This window comes from Pongo abelii, chromosome 3 (assembly GCF_028885655.2).
Source record: "Pongo abelii isolate AG06213 chromosome 3, NHGRI_mPonAbe1-v2.0_pri, whole genome shotgun sequence".
Classification (NCBI taxonomy): domain Eukaryota; kingdom Metazoa; phylum Chordata; class Mammalia; order Primates; family Hominidae; genus Pongo; species Pongo abelii.
This window is the reverse complement of record NC_071988.2, coordinates 15,209,545-15,226,169: the sequence shown is the minus strand read 5'-3', so window position 1 is coordinate 15,226,169 and position 16,625 is coordinate 15,209,545. Positions and strand designations below refer to the sequence as shown.

The following is a 16,625-nucleotide window of genomic DNA, read 5'->3' as shown; positions in this document are numbered from 1 at the left end:
TCCAGCCTGAGCAACAGAGCAAGACCCTATCTCAAAAAAAGAGATAGGCTAGCTCCAGTTATGTTGAATGGTCAGGCTGGAGAGTTTAGAGTTGAGTCTATGGAAGGAGACTATTAAATATATGTTTCTTAGGAATGCTTTTAGCTGTATAGAACGGAAAAGCTGGCTAACAGTCATTTAAACAAGTTGGAAATTATTTTTTTCAACAAATCTAGAAAAAAAGAGGTCTCAGTTGTTGCAGCAGATTAATGAAGCTGTCATGGACCCAAGTCCTTTTCATCTTTCTATTTTGCCATCCTTGGCAAATTGGCTTCGGGTCCTCTTACTTGTTGTCTTCTAGTAGAAAGATGACAGCTGCAACCTCAGCATTACATCTGCATTATAAACACAAAGAAATGGGGTGGGCATTGCCACTTTTTTGACTATGCCTTTTATAAAGAATTGAAAGATTTCCCAGACGTGGCCTGGAATACTTCCACTTCTGTCTTATTGTCCAAACTGAGCTACATAGCATCCCCAGCTGCAAAGGAGGCTAGGACAGTGAATGTTAGGCTTTTCCAACAAACAGAAAAGAACTGAGAATGGTTATTGCATTAGCCATCCCTCAGAGCTTTCTTTCTAGAAAATTAGTATAGTCATATTCAACATGGACTGGAAATGAGACAAGCAGGGAGAGCTCAAGATCCTTCCATGAATATAGTTAATATATAATTTAACCCTACAATTAAAATTCTAATTTAATTTTACAATTACATAATTTAATTCTACAAATTAAAATCTTCATTTGATTTATTCACCTCTCATGGTATTTATTTCTTGTGTTAAATATGTCAGATGTATGTTGTGGATTATCATGAAGCCTTTTAGCGATATTCTTTTCCGTGTTTATATATGTTCACGTAAGCTTGCATATCTGGTTAAACTAAAATGAAAATATTCTGTTGACTTTTCTTTATCTTGTAATTCTGTGCTTTTTGGCAGTTCGTTATTTCATTGTTACCATGCCTTGTACATTATAGCTATTTAATACATTTTTCTAAAAATTAAATTCAACTGCTTAGACTTAAATAGAATGACTTAGTTGTCTTACCAATGTAGCAAATTTTTATAAGCCTTAAATTTGTCAGATTGAAGGTGTAAGTATTAATATATTGTTATTACTAGGCATAGACTATTGTTGGAAGGGAGAAGGGTTACTGTCATACAGGGGAATTATTTGTAATCAAGCATCAACAACCTTAGCTTCTTGAGTCTGTTTGTAATAGCTGAGGCCTGATCAAGGCATCAAATCTCTTGGGTTTTACTTTCTTCTATGATTAGAAGGTTGTACCTAGGTCATCTCAAGAGGTCTAATAGTGCATGATTCATTGAATGAATTTGCCTATGAGGAATGGTGAGGGTAGATGGAAAGATTTAAATGTCTAGTGGAGTAACTTAGTTTTGCCTTTTTGAAGGTCATGGTGGAGTTAACATTTAGGAAAAAATAATCCAAAAGTTCGTTTCAAACGAATGGACTTAAAATGTCATATAAAGCCTTTTTGTTTTATGTCAGTGTGAGGATATGTTAAGAAAACGTAATGACTATTGTTTCCCCTTTATTTCAGTAAAACAGTCCTGGGATTTCATTGTGAAACTAATAGAGAGTATTTACTCAGACCCTATTTATGGCAGTGTTTTCTTGGGCATCCTAGTCAGTTTCTAATTTCATAAAAACATGTTCAGAGAATCATCCCTCTAAATTCTTCTCATAATGCAGCTCTTGCTGGTGACACACCCTTGCGCAGATGTCCCGTCCCCCCACCCGCCCCCGCCCCCCCACCTCCCCGGCCGTGTGGCTGCTGAGAAGCAGGAAAGCCAGTAGGGATCCACATGTCTCAGAATCTCAGCAGCCTTGGCTGGTGCTTCTCCCCTTCTCTCCGAGGCTTGTCACACCCTGCTTGTGGTGGTGGTGACCACAGCTTCCACGTTCTTTCTGCAACTGTCTTACCATTCTTAATTTTCTCAGGGGAGGTTGGGCATATGAGACCCATCAGATAGTTCTAAGACAAGCCAGCAAAGCCTTTAGGCCTCTAGCACATTTATTGATGTATTTAAAAGATAATTTTTGAACTTGGCACCATGGGGCCATGTTTATCTTTGTGAATCAATCACTCATTTCTCTCATTTCAGCTTTGGAAACAGTCTTAAATTTCTCTTCTCTGTCTTTCCATTGTCCTATGTCAGGCTGCTGTGATCATTCACAGTGATGGCTCTTCTCCTTCCGTACTGTCCTCTCTGCTCACTGCAGCCTGCTGCGGTGCTTCGTGCTGACCACTCCCTAGAAAGTCGATCTGATCCTAGATAGAAGGTGTAGGATCAGAGCCTAGAGCAGCAGCTAAGACCTCTGTTCCTTAGGTGACACTCAGTCTTGCCCTGGGACCCTGAGGGCACTCCTGTCTTGCTGCATCATTCCAGCCTCTCAGTGGGAACACCATAGCCCTGTATAAGCCCTGTCTGTAGCAAGCAAAATACCAAGTAATAGTTCCTGCCTGGTGGGTTGTTGTGAGGATTAAGTTAATGTGGGTCACATGCTTAAAATATAACAATATTCAGCATGGATTGGAAGTAAGAGAAGCAAGAAAGTCTCAGGATCATCCTAGGTGCATAGTCCTACAAATTAAAATCAATTGACTTGTTTTCCATGGCTACATATGCTTACATAGCTTGCCTATCATAAGAGAACCTGGCTCATGATAATCCCTTTGTTGGCCATCTCCTAGAGTATAGACTTTCTGGGGCATGAATTTTTTAATTCGGAGGATTAAAATGATTTTATTGTACGGATGACCTTGAATCTGCAGTAATTGCTTTCAAAGTCAGTCATTTATGGTTTTCTTATTGATATCCTGTTCCCCTTGACATTCTGCTGATTATTGATCCCTACATGTGAGTTTATTGAGAACATCTTCATTCTCAGCAGAGATTTATGAAAATGTACATGTTTCAAAATAACCTAATCATCTTAAAGAGCTATAAGTGATAACAGTCAAAAGACAAGGATACCTTGGAACCTAAGAATGAAAATTTGAGCTCCTTAGCAATGAACTGAACGTGATTTTTATGCCTCTTGCATAATGATTATATCCTAACCTCACCGCTAGGAGGCTACTCACATTGTACCTGTGCATGCTCTTCGCTTGGTTTGGAATTTGGTCGTCTTTACTGCCTGGCAATATCTAGTGCCCGTCTTCTCTCCTCTGTGGGACATCTCTGCTATCTCTTGCACCTTCTTCCCTGTGGTGTGCATGCCACTCTCCCCTACCCCCAAATACACTTTACAGACCCAAGCTCTTCACCTGTGTTTCCAGAGCACATCATTCATCTGGCACTTAGTGTGCGGTTTGTGTCAAGCTCACTGGGTTGTGAATTCCCTGGAGAGGATGTCTTTCCTCCCAGTGCAGTATTAAGCAAGATATGGTCTCTGCTTTTACAGGAGTAGACCCAGAGCTTTAGCACAAGCTTTATAAAAGTGAGACTAAGCCTCTTTACTCCTACTTTCTAACACCCTAGACCAGCGATCCTTGACTAGCAGGTGGTATTTGGTGGTTGTGGTGGAGGAGATGGTATTCAGAATTTCCAGAAGATGGTTAGTGTAATTCAAGGAGATATATTGCAAAATCATTATGCTTCTTTCATTTTAGCCATAACATTTTATTTATTTTGAAATTTCAAATGGTGCTAAAAGAAGGGCAGGAGATTTTTGTCATAAAGGGACACATAGATTTTTTTAAAAGGTAAAGAAACCCTGCTTCATTCCCCACAGAAAGAGGCTGGCGTTTTTACTTGTTTATTTCTCTTGAGGCAGGTATTTTTCAGATGCTAAGTGCAGTACTATCAGGTTCAAAATAAATATGATAAGAGCAGGTTGTAGAAATTTTCACAAGTGAGTATTTTGTTTATTTACAATGTCACAGGATAATTTTCATTTTGTAATTTCCTTAGCATTAAAGTTCAGATGTTAAAAACTTACGTTAAACTTCATTTTAAAATGTGTATAATGGTACATCCAGTGGTGAGTGAGGCCAGAAGGATGAGTGAAAGTGTCATTAGTAGAAATAGTGCTTCAGTTTTCTGCAGACTGAGTGAAGTCCTGGCTCTGCCTCCACCACTCAAGAACCCACGCCAACTCCTTGTCTCACTGCAGAGTGTGAGTGGTACTAGACTGCAGCCATGCACAGGCAGGGCCCAAGCCCAGCACCTGGCCAGTGCCCAGTTGTGTTGCCCAGAACCTGTAGAAGGCTTCTGAAGTCCTTCCAGATAAGATCTGTCAGAGACAGAGAGCCTGGTGAACATTTCTGTCCTTTTATTGTTTTCACTTACAAGTCTTTTTATTTTAAAGAAGTACCTGAAGATATTAAGCAAAAGATTATTTTGAAACATGTACATTTTGATAAATCGCTGCTGAGAATGAATTTTAGAAAATATTTTAAAATTATGTCTGCAGTTTGTAACTCAGTACTTTTAATTCACTTTTGCACAAAGAACTTCCCAGTGTGTCCCCACTCCTATACTCTTCTGCAAAGCTTTCTGTAGTCAGTTTGAGCTGAACTGTCTTCAGTGCTTTGGAAGCTGCCTAGGAAGGAACTAAATTTCAACCTGGCTGCCTATCCGGGACCTGATTTTCAGACTGAGTTGCAACTTTTTAGTGGATCACAAACGCTCCTTCTGGGAACATCAGGTTTCTGGCAGTTTCTGCCCTCAGTACTGAACCAGCAGTCCACTCGCAAGGACGGAAAGCCTTCTCAGTGACAGGAGAGTAATAGAAAACGACCATGAACTCTATCTATATGGACCTTGCTCAACCTCCTGCTGTACTGCTTTGTGTGTAAGACAAGAAAACATGTAACACTGGGACTCTACGCTAAGCTACCACATGTGACTCTGCGCTAATCTAGCATCATATTTTCACTGCTGTTCATAATGAGTCTAAATTGTTAAAAACAAAAAAAGGGCCTGTATATTAAGATTAAGAAATCTGGCAAATATATGTGTAGCATATTTTTGAGATATTTTTATCCAAAATTAATAAAATGTATTCTTTCATTTAAAGACGTGTGAATTCATTTGCTAGGGCTGCCATAACAAAGTACCATAGACTGGGTGGTTTAAACAACAGACATTTATTATCTTGCAGTTCTGGAAGCTGGAAGTGTGCAGTCTAGTGTCAGTGGGGTAGTTTCTTCTGAGGCCTCTTCTTGGCTTGCAGATGGCTGCCTTCCTCCTCGGTCTTCATATTATCTCTCCTCTGTCTGTGCCTGTGTCCAAATTTCCTCTTTTATAAGGACTCCAGTCATACTGGATTAGGGCCCACCCTAATGACCTAAACTTAAATTACCTCTTTAAAGACCTTGTGTCCAAGCACGGTTACATTCTGAGGTACCAACATAGGAACTTAAATTACCTCTTTAAAGACCCTATGTCCAAGCACGGTTACATTCTGAGGTACCAACATAGGAACTTGATAGAGGGGACACAGTTCAGCCTGTAACTGTGAATTTTAATCTGTGGAGGCAGGGCAATTTATTGACTAAAGATACATGGATGCTGTGGTGAGGGCATATGTATCATATCATAATTGTGTGTCAGACATACAGAAAGTTGTCACTCTTAAAATGAGTAGCTGAATTTGTTAGCCTAGGGGTGGCTACTTGGCCAAGTCCTCGAAAGACTTCACCCTCTTTCTGTGAAATATAGTCCTAAACTTAACAAGTAAGAGTGTCTAATGTTACCACAAAAAGAAAGGGTATGGCAAGTACTCAAGAAAGGAGAAGAAATATAGACACTAGGAGGCTGGTCCTGGAATTAAGAATAAGGCCTTCTGAGTGCAGCAAGTTTCAGTGCACATGAAATTATGTTAAAGTTAGTGATCAGTTTGCATATTTTTAACATAAACAATATTGTAACTCAATATGTATTCCAGTCTTTCCCATCAATGAAGCATTCTAATAAACAGGAATAGCAAAATTATGAGGAATAAAGATTTTTCCATAATATCTTTAGAGCTTGAGGAGAAGTACTCAGAAAGCCACATCAGATGATGTGCCATTAGCTATGGTCAAGGGCAACTTGTTTTTGAGTAATTTCTTCTGTGAGTTGTAAACCAAAGGCTCTGAGGAAGCACAGACTCACTCTTTGAAGAGTAGAACTATTAATTTGTTATTCCCAGGGCTAAGTTTTAAGAAATTAATTTTTTTTAATGTTTAGAAATTCTGGTTGTTTGAAATTTTCATCTACAAGTATTTTTAAAATACTTTTTTTTTTTTTCTTCTCTCCTTGTTAAAATTCAGCTGATGGTTTTTGGAATCTTTCTGTGCCTGGATGCGTTTTTGTATGTGTTCACCCTGCTTCCTTTAAGAGTTTTCCTGGCACTATTCAGGCTCCTCACTTTGCCTTGCTATGGCTTAAGGTAAGTTTAAGATCATTAACTATTGTAAATGTATAGTATTTCATTATTTTTAATACTTGTAGTGGTTGCAGAGTAAGGATAATTCATACAGTTTCATCCACATTTTGGCCCTTCATGCATAAACTGTTTACCTTTTTAATGGATATTATATAATATGTTTATATAATATTATGCTTTTTATATGCTTATTTTTTTCCAGAATTGTTTTGAACCGAAACTTTGCTTTAGCCGGTAAAATAATGTTAATGCTGGAGGCTTTGTAGCAGTGTAGAAAGGACCTGGGTCTGAAAGTCAAAGACCTACTTATCACATTCCTAACTCACCTGGGCCTTTATTTCCCCGAAGTCCTTGGGCCTCGTAGGCATCATCTGTAGAAAGGACAGGGTTCTAGGCTGGAGTGGAAAAGGAATCTCCTCAGGAGCTCTTACTACAAGGGTTCCTCCTCCATTTCATTTGAGAATCATTGTTGTAATGATCTATGGAGCCTTAGTTACTGGTTATGGACAAGACTGATTTGTGAGAGTGGAAAAACTCTGGAAGACCATTGTCCCCATGGGGAGGATCAGATAGCCTGACCCGACATTGACTAGCTTGTGAGCTGTGCACAACTGCCTGACTTCTCTAAGTGTGCTTTCCCATCAGCAAAAAGGGGTTATTGAGAGCTCAGCATCTTTTACCACAAAGATTGGAAGATGTAAAAAAAATACCCAGCATAGTACCTGGCTCATAGTAGACCAGAACAGATAATCAGTTTTCTTCTTTTTCTTCTCTACCAAAACTAAGAATAGTAAGGTGAAGATGTTAAGCTTACATGAAGCTTAATGCTTTATTGGTCTTGAGGTTAAAAGCAAGTTTGGCTTTTACAGTTTTCTTTCTTTGTATAGTTGTGCCGGTGTGTCTCCACTCTGTATATAGTCACTCTTCACAGCATTTTTATTTAGTTCTTAGCATAGATGTCGAGGTTACATTTCTGACATGCATCACTTTTCTACATACATTTCATTCTGGAAAAGTTCTAAAATGCTAAAATGGACAATAATTTGTGAGACTTCATTGAACTATGACTGTTCCATGGTGTATAAAATATATAATTAATAAAATAATTTAACCGTAGCAATTGAGTTAAAAATTAGTGGTCGATATACACAATTATATGGGTTTTTTTTTAAAAGACTAAAGCCATGAAAGATTCTTTTTTAAAGTAGTAAATGAGCGTATACTTGATATTTAGTAACACATACAGTCTTTTTAAAAATAAGACTTAATCAGTTTTGATAGAAACTCCTCCCAGTATAAATTGGAATAATTATTATGATGATCACATTATAAAAGGATTTAAAATTCTTGTTTTGTAAGATTACATGGAGTAAAACAATTGTAAAAATTCAGCTGCTGTCATTGTTATATGCTATATTCTGTAACTTATTTGCCTTCCAGGATAACAGTGAATTAGTGTTACATATTTTATTAATCACAAGTTAATCAAATGGGAAGGTAGTTTTAGAAATTTAGTTATTTGCTTTAAGGCATTTCTAGTACATCCTTTTTTCTTTTGGGAGAAATTTTAAGAAGGCCTTATTATTAACAAGACTTTTTAAAGGCATTTGTAGCGTGGTGCATTAATACTAACAAAACCTAACCACAATAAACTATTTTCTTTTATCACTATTGGGAGTTTCATGATATCATGGCATTTTAGTTCATTTTCAGAAGACCCAAATACAATCTAATAAAACATTACTAAATATACATCTTTATTTGGAACGGCATAAAGCGAATAGAAACATGGAAATTTAGATAAAGTCAGGTGAAACACATGACATAAAGTTACTAATATTGCTGGATGTGGTGGCTCATGCCTGTAATCTCAGCACTTTGGGAGGCCAAGGTAGGAGGATCGCTAGAGGCCAGGAGTTCAAGACCAGCCTGGGCAACATAGTAAGACCTTGTCTCTACAAAAAATTTTAAAAATTAGCCAGACATGGTGGCACATGTGTGTGGTCCCAGCTACTCCAGAGGCTGAGAGGTTGGAGAATCACTTGACCCTGAGAAGTCAAGGCTGCAGTGAGCCATGATTATGCCACTGCACTCCAGCCTGGGTGATGGAGTGAGACCCTGTCTCAAGTAAAGAAAGAAAATAACTAATACTATGTAGGGCTTTTCACATCTACATTATGAGCTACATTACTTTTTAGTTATTCTTTGATCAACAGTGTGCGTCAAGTTCATGTTCTAGCCATCTTTATGTGGATGGCTTTTAAAGACATGTCATGTTCTTAGTGGCTGTTGGCACAATGTGATAAAACATTAAAATGATAGATAAGCTAATGACTATATTCCTTCTGGAGTGGTCCCTTCCTTAGGCATTGGTTAGCACACGTATGAGGTGTACTAAGTAACAGTGGAGATTTGCCAGTGATCCCAAGGGTCTCTCTTTGGGGACAGTTGTTTGAAGTTCCACCTTGTTATATTGTACAGGCATTTAAAACTGTGCTGCACTCAAGTTCATTTCTGTGTAGCCCCTGTTACGTGGGGGTACAGGGCACATAAAATAGCATTAGAAGAGTCTTTTCTAGACCAGCATGGTGGTACACACCTGTCATCCTAGAACTTTGGGAGGCCGAGGTGGGAGGGTAGCTTGAGGCCGGGAGTTAAGACTAGCCTGGGCAACATAGCAAGAACCTGTCTCTACAAAAAATAAAAAATTAGCCAGGTGTGGTGGCACACACATGTAGTCCCAGCTACTTGGGAGGCTGAGGTAGGAGGATTCCTTGAGCCCAGGAATTCGAGGCTTCAGTAAGCTGTGATTGCACCACTGCATTCCATGCTGGTTGATAGAGCAAGACTGTCTATTTAAAAAAAAAAAAAAAATTCTTAAAGTGTTTGTTCTAAAAACTAAAAGGTGTTGCAGGGAACTGGGAAATCTTAAATCCTCTGCCAGTATTTACTTTTACTAGTGGTTAATGATCCCTACCTCTAACCTTTTTTAGATATTTTAAGATTTTTTGTAGCACATAAGATGATTGCTTTCTTACATTAGTTTGAAATACTTTGAATCTAAATTAATTTGAGTAGCATTTGAAAATAAGATGTTTTCTATTTTCAAAGTTTTATAGCTAAAATGACACTAGAGGGCAGCCTGTTACACACTACATTTAAGACTCCATTGAGGATTTCCCCTGCAAACACTTCTTACTATTTCTGCTTTGGATTAACTGAAAAATTAATTTCATGCTATCACTAATAAATACTTATATGTATAAAAAACATGAAATGCAGTTAAAATTATATAACAATTTCAGCAATTTTAAATGATAGGAGTTTAAATGAAACTTAAATTTTCATTTAAATTTTAAATGAAACGGAGTTCAGGCAATTTTAAATGCTTTGAGGATAGGCCAGGTTACACAGAATATGAAAATCCTGCCTAATGTCTTAGTGCCTTAAGTATGGTTTATCAAAATTGAGTAATTTGTGCGTACAGTAATATAGGTTACAATTTTTGTTTCTTTGAGCAATTTAGAAAATATCTCTTTGAGCATTATTTTTAAAGTCACAAAACTTGAAATATCTGATAAGGTAAAAGTTACATTAAACAAAGCTATTGTTAATATTAAGTCTAAGACCCTTCAAATATTTTGGAATATAAAAATACTTTTTAGGTTTACCAAATGATTATTTAGAAATAGCCACATTTTGCCTTCTGATAGCTTTTATTCCTGTGTTTTCTACTTCCATTAAAGATTATTCGATTTGTCTTGCCTGTAGTGATGTCATGTTCCATCCTTTTCAGCAAGCAAAAAGTGCTCTTTCCTTCAGTCTGACTTTAATTTTTTCAAAGAAATAAGAAGAAGTGAAATAGACTGGCAAAGAAGTTGATTGCAATTTTTTAAGTAATGTTTTCTTTTTTCACTCTCCTGTATTTCAATCTTCTTTCCGTAAAAACTTAGTCTTTCTAGTCTCTTTGTTCTTTGAAATTGTTTTCACAAAAGGGAGGAAACAGTCCATTTGTCAAATTAATCACGATGCTGACGTGAAAACAGTAACTCTTTGCAGACTCTAGAACTGTTTGGTTCAGTATCACATCAATAATGTAAATTATTGCCTTCTTTTTATATTTGAGATCAGTGTTCTCACCTCATCTGTTTGCAGATTTACATCTTGTACAGCATTTGTGAGAAGCTTTTTAAAGCACATATACCCCCGTGTTCTCTGCTTCATAACTTAATATTTGAACCTATTTCTAGATCTTCTGCAAACTTGCCATGGTTTTTGACTTAAGTAAAATAAAGACCCTGTCCCTTCACTAAGGCTGAGGACAAGGGTGGTTCTACAGTGCCTTAAGTAAACCCAGCCTTCATCATGATGGCCCATCCAGCAGGGTGTTTTGCTGGCTTTGACCCTGTTGTTAAAGTACTGTTCATTATGAGATGTTGGCAGGGTAATTATCTGCAGTCATATTTGTGTGTGGTGTTTGCCAAGGATGCACTCCCTCCCTAAAAGTTAATGTCTGTCCTCAGCGATCTCAAGAATACTTCACTGAAATTGTTTCTGATGAATTAACAACCTTGAAAAATCTTTGCCCCCAAATATTTTGTTGTAGACTTAAAAAAAAAATTAGAAAATGCATCTAAATTCTTTAAAAGCAGATTCACTTATGTATATCTTCCCTCTTTCCCAGATAAGAGTAGTGTCATTTTAGAAATCATTTGAGAAACTTCTTGAACTAGGATAATCTTTTTAATGATTCATGACATATAAAACAGAACTAAGTTTTGATTTATTATATGAAGTGTCTGTTCCTTGGAAGAATGATAGAATTTTTGTTTTTCAGAAAAGCAGACTGCTCTATATTATGTTAGAGGTACCAAACATCCTTTTTCCAAATTTGCTTGTAGAATTGAATGAAAAATAGCTAATTATGTACATTTGATTTACCTGGCATTTTTGTCAGCCCTCTGTTCTCCTAAAATTTGTGACTTCGTTTTGTGCTTTAGAATTCTCAGTCACGTGAGTTAAAAGTTAAAGAAGATTGTAGAGAAAAATGATATAACCTGGTACCGAGAATTGAGTTATTGTTGAAAAAACTTTACTGAAACATTTTAGAAAGTGATACGTGAGTTGAACGGGCTTAAGTAATAAATGCCGGAGTGTTTTTTGGTTTTTGTTTTTTACTATTAGAGCAACTAAAATATGTGTGAGCAAATGTTCTGTCCCCTGGCCCGGCTTTAGGCATAACTCTCACATGAGGCTTCACAGGCTTTTATTTTTCTTGGTTGAAGAGGCAATAGTATCATTTTCTTTTGAGAGTTTATCCCATGGGAGAGCTCTTGTCTCCCAGAATTATGAATTTCAGATGCTTGAGAGTTTCCTAGCCTTTTGAGTTTCCTTCGTATGCCTTACCTCTTTCGAAATAGTTCTGCCCAAGATTAACCTCACCTATATAATAGATTTTTCTCTTTTTAGACAAAATTAAGCCTTGATTTTGGCCTAAGTGATTGATGCCACCACTGTAGCACAAGTAGGGAGAGCTCTTGGTAACTTTCTCTGGGGAAACAAATATGCCTTTTACTTCCTTTTACCAGGGCTGATCTATGTGGCTTATTTGTTGAGAGCAATATATTTGTTATTATTAGAAAGTCTTCGTAACGCCAGGTTTTGTTGTCCCGTTTCCTCACCATGGAGCTCTTAAGTAGCGTAGCAACATTACAACCTTCTCTCTTTCTTTCTCTCTCGTAAATCAGACCGAAGGGAGGAGCACTTTCACTTCCTTTATAGAATGGAATGTGGTGGCACAGGGACTCCTTGTGGTGAGTAAACCCTGATTTTTCCTTCTATACTCTTGGCCAAATTGACATTCATTAAACGCAAAAGTAAACAGGATAGGCAGACATAGCCGTTAGGGGGTAGAAACATACTGAAGAAAATGTGGATCCCTGTCCTTTTTAAAATAGCATCTTTACTTGGTCTTAAAGCTTTGTCCACATTTCTTTGTGAAGGATTTGACTGTGATTTCACCAACATGGAAATCCACTCAAAAGTCATCTTTACACATGTTAGCTTAGACTTAGCAAATACTTCATCTCCAAAGCCACAGAAATTGGCTGAGCTTAATTCCTTCCATATAAGCAGTTTTTATTTTGCATTACTAAAATTATGAACATAGCTTTATAAATAAGTTTTTTTTTCAGTATAGTTTGAAATTAAAGTTTAAGAAATGGTTTGAATCATTCCATTTAAGTATTTATTTTTCTGTTACATGTCAGTCAAACTGAAAATTTAAGATACTTAATTTTCTAATTCAGGAAAACATCTTGATTTCACTACTTTATTCCAGTTTACTTTAAAATTATAAAAGGATTTCACTTTCAAAAATAAAACCATATTATTTTGCATTTTTATTTCAGTAGTGCTTGTGTTTCTTCACTCTTTCAATTATACCACAAATGGCTGAAAATATTGAGAGAGAGCGAGAGATCTAGTCTATGTATCTTGTAATGAAATAACTCATGCTAATACTCTGGCATGTTTCAACACTGATTTGAAATAGCTATGCAGGGATTCTCCCATTTTTTTCGCTCATTTTTGGTGCCACGTCTTCCTTCTTGATCTTTCTGTCCACTACCAGATTTTACTTTAACCATAGTTAGCATATTATCTTCCTCTAAAGAGGAAAAGGAAAAAGCTTACCCTTGATCATCTTTCTCTACTGGATAATTCAGTTTCTATAAGTCTGTGAGCCCTTTGAAACAACTGGAGATGCTCTAATTGGTAAATTGTACAATGTAAAATTGTACAGTTGCTAAAAATACAATGGAAATGGAAATGTTTGTAAGAATAAAAAATAAAATTTTAGAAATGTAGTGAATTTGGTTTCTGTAAGGGTGGTTTTACTAGAAATTTTTAAAAGAATTCTGTTTAAATGTCTTATGTTGAAGAATGTTTTAAGTTTTGTTAAATACCTGATGTAATATTACTTGTGTGATGACATACACCCAAACCTGCAAATTAGTGGGTTTTTCACTTTGCCCAACAGTATGTTTCACTTGTTTATGCTTTCATATGGGATTTTCATCATTTGCAAGGTGAATTGCCAGTAACCACCATTTAGCCATTTGTAAGAACTGTAGCATGAAAATATTTTTCAAAAGCCAATTCGGGGTTGAATGGCAGGGCCTTGGATAAGCTTCTTAGGGAGTTTGAAGTGCTTATCAGATAGTCATCTAAAAATATCCTGGCAGAGAAGGAACAAATAAACTGATTGGTTCAAGTTGTTTTAACCAGGTAAACTTATTTGTGAGGTTAGGTCTTTTCTTAGAAAGAAGCTGTGGTACATACAGCTGTCTTTTAAGATGCTACCTTAGAAACAATTTTTTATTTTGGCACCCTTTCTTTTTTATTAACAAGGACATTTATATGAAAACAAGACCCTTGCCGGGCACGGTGGCTCAAGCCCAGCACTTTGGGAGGCCGAGGTGGGCAGATCACCTGAGGTCAGGAGTTCAAGACCATCCTGGCCAACATGGTGAAACCCTGTCTCTACTAAAAATACAAAAAATAATAATAAGAAGAAGAAGAAGAAAGAAATCAAGACCCTTGTTTTTTTAAAGGTTCTGCTTCTTGTATTCTTTATTTGAATAATATTCTTCCTGAAAATCACAGTCATTCCTGCAGCGACCAATTATGATGTTAGCAATGGATGGAACACTTTCACCAGAGCAGAGGGTGCACAGAAAGCAGTGAATTCAGTATGTGTATATCATATATATATCATAATAGTCCAGTTTTTTTTTGCATTCATTTTTAGAAATACCAAATGATAGGTTTGTTTTTTTGTACAGCAATTTATTGAGATGAGATTGCAGTACAGTGATAAATTATCCAGTGTAAAATTTTACAGAAAGATAATAGGTTCTGAGTTGTTGATTCCTGCAAGTTTAGAAGTTCTGTTTTAAAAAGTCTAGAGTGCAGATGGCTCTGAAGAGCATGACTTCTGGAGCCAGATTGCCAAGTTTCCATCCCTGCTGCACCGTGTGGGAACTTAATCACTGTACAACCACAGGCATGTTCTTGACTGTCCCTTGGCTCATTTGTAAAACCAAGATGATTAAATAAATAGGATTATTGTGAACACTAAAAGGAATATATGTGGAGTGTCTAGGACAGTGCCTGCCACATAGTAACTAAATTGTAGCATTAGGTGTTTCTACAACTTTTCTTTGTTAATTTATCAGCTTGGTTCAAAAAGTGTGATATTATATCATTTTGGGATATGTGTTTCCAATGTTTGGTAGATCTAATTTCTAACTGTGGCTTGTATTAAATATACTATTCCTTCATTGATATACTAACACATTGTTCTTTGATTCAAAATATGTATATAAAGAAACACAATTGGATATATACTTAAAAGCCCTTTGTCTCTTAAATAAAATTGCTCTGACTGAGATCACTCAACTAAGTAGATGCCATCTAATACCAAAAGCTCTAAGTATAGTTTTCTACTTTAATTAGTTATCAAAATTATTTTCATAATTAACACAAATTAATACTACCCTACTTTTAGCTCGTATCATTTTCTTTAATTTATAAACATGACTTACAGTCTTTAAACACAAAAGCCCATGACTGTTGATGATGTGTGACTTTCAGTATATGCTGAGCTGTGCTACACTTCTGAGTGGGGGCTGGTGGCTCACGTTTGTTCCCTGCTGCCCAAGTGGAGACAGTCACACCAAGGCCAGGAGCTCACAAGTGTTCAAAATGTCTCCTCTTCTCAGTGTTTGAATGAGAAATATGTTTAAGTGATCAAGATCCAATTCTTGGCAGATATAATAGGTTTTCCATTTTCAGTCTTGTAGGGATAAGGGCAGGAAATTACCTTGATATTCAAATAGCCCTTGGCAGAGATCTGTGCTCTGGGCTGGTTGGTTGGGAGTCAGGAGATGAAAGGCATTCTTTGTTCCCCGAGGAGAAAAAGGTCTCTCTTTCTCTCTGTGGGAGAAAGAGGAACATCATTGGATAAAAGAAAGTCGTGGTGAAAAAGAAATAATGATAGAGATTGATCAACTTTGTCCTTGATGCAATCTTTCCTGAAGCCTTAACTTCACCTGCTAAGAGTAATTTTACTTGGCTTTTCATACCCATCTTAAGTCATGTGATCTGAGTTAGACACATTCTGACCTCTCTCTCATTTAGGCTCATTGGTCCAGCCCAGTGTATTTCCAGCCCTTCGTGAACAGTCTTCACAGAATTTGTCTGCTTTCAGAATTTCTGCAGTATCTTAGATTCTGTCTACAAATAGATCAGCCAAATTAATATCTAACTGAAAACATCATACAGTGCACATTATAGAAAACAAGAATGAGTTTCTGTAACAACTGCTTACAGAATTGGTAGAGCATCATTGTGACCTTATAAAGCAATGTTTCAAGTAAGAGTTTGGAAGATTTACAAATTCCTTCTTAAACTCCACAAAGATCTTTGGAGGAAAAGCATTAGGAAAGAGCTCTGGAGAATATGTAACCAAGGAATATCAAATACATAGGTGGCTCAGATGGCCAATGGCCATTTAGAAAATGAGCCCACCCCTATATTGTTGCTTAGAACATTGTCACAAATGGTGGAAATGAAGAGATTCTGCAGCTCCTAAAAAAAAGTGCTCGGGCCATTTTATTGATTGCACTATGCATAAAAGCTGCCAAAACAAGAGACAGCATTTTCTGTCCTGAGGAATCAGCCTGCGACAGGCAAAGAGAACGTATCTTTCCCATTCTTGTCACAAGAATTTTAAATCCAGTGGAAGAAATCTTAAATGTCTTCTTTTCTAATGTATTTTTTGCTCTGTCTTGTTAAGATGATTCCTTTCACAATTTCGGTTTAGCTCCTTATACTCTAACCTCAGAAGTAAGGAGTGATTCTTCTGCTCATATTAATTATGAAAAAAATATTTCAACTGAAGTCACAGAGGTCTAACATTTGTGATACAAAAGCTGTCCTATAAACCAGTACAAAAAAGATAGGGAGTGTTCATGTGAAATATAAATAACTGTTAAATATGTGGAAAGATGTTTAGTTTCCTAATGATAGAAATTAACGTTGAAACTACACTGTGTACGATTTTCCACCAATGAAACTGGCAAAGATCCAAAAGTTGATCAAACACTGTATCACCCCTGGA

The 16,625-nt window shown here is 36.8% G+C and overlaps 1 protein-coding gene across 4 annotated transcripts in view; it reads left to right on the top strand.

Moving 5' to 3' along the window:
* Window positions 1-16,625, top strand: part of TAPT1 (transmembrane anterior posterior transformation 1) — a 66,144-nt gene that overhangs the window by 18,591 nt on the left and 30,928 nt on the right. For all 4 annotated transcript variants that reach the window (XM_054553757.2, XM_009239815.4, XM_054553758.2 and 1 more), the window contains one exon: window positions 6,327-6,445. In XM_054553757.2, the coding sequence (XP_054409732.1) occupies window positions 6,330-6,445 (116 nt within the window). In that variant the 5' untranslated portion in view covers window positions 6,327-6,329. The remainder of the gene's footprint in view (window positions 1-6,326; window positions 6,446-16,625) is intronic.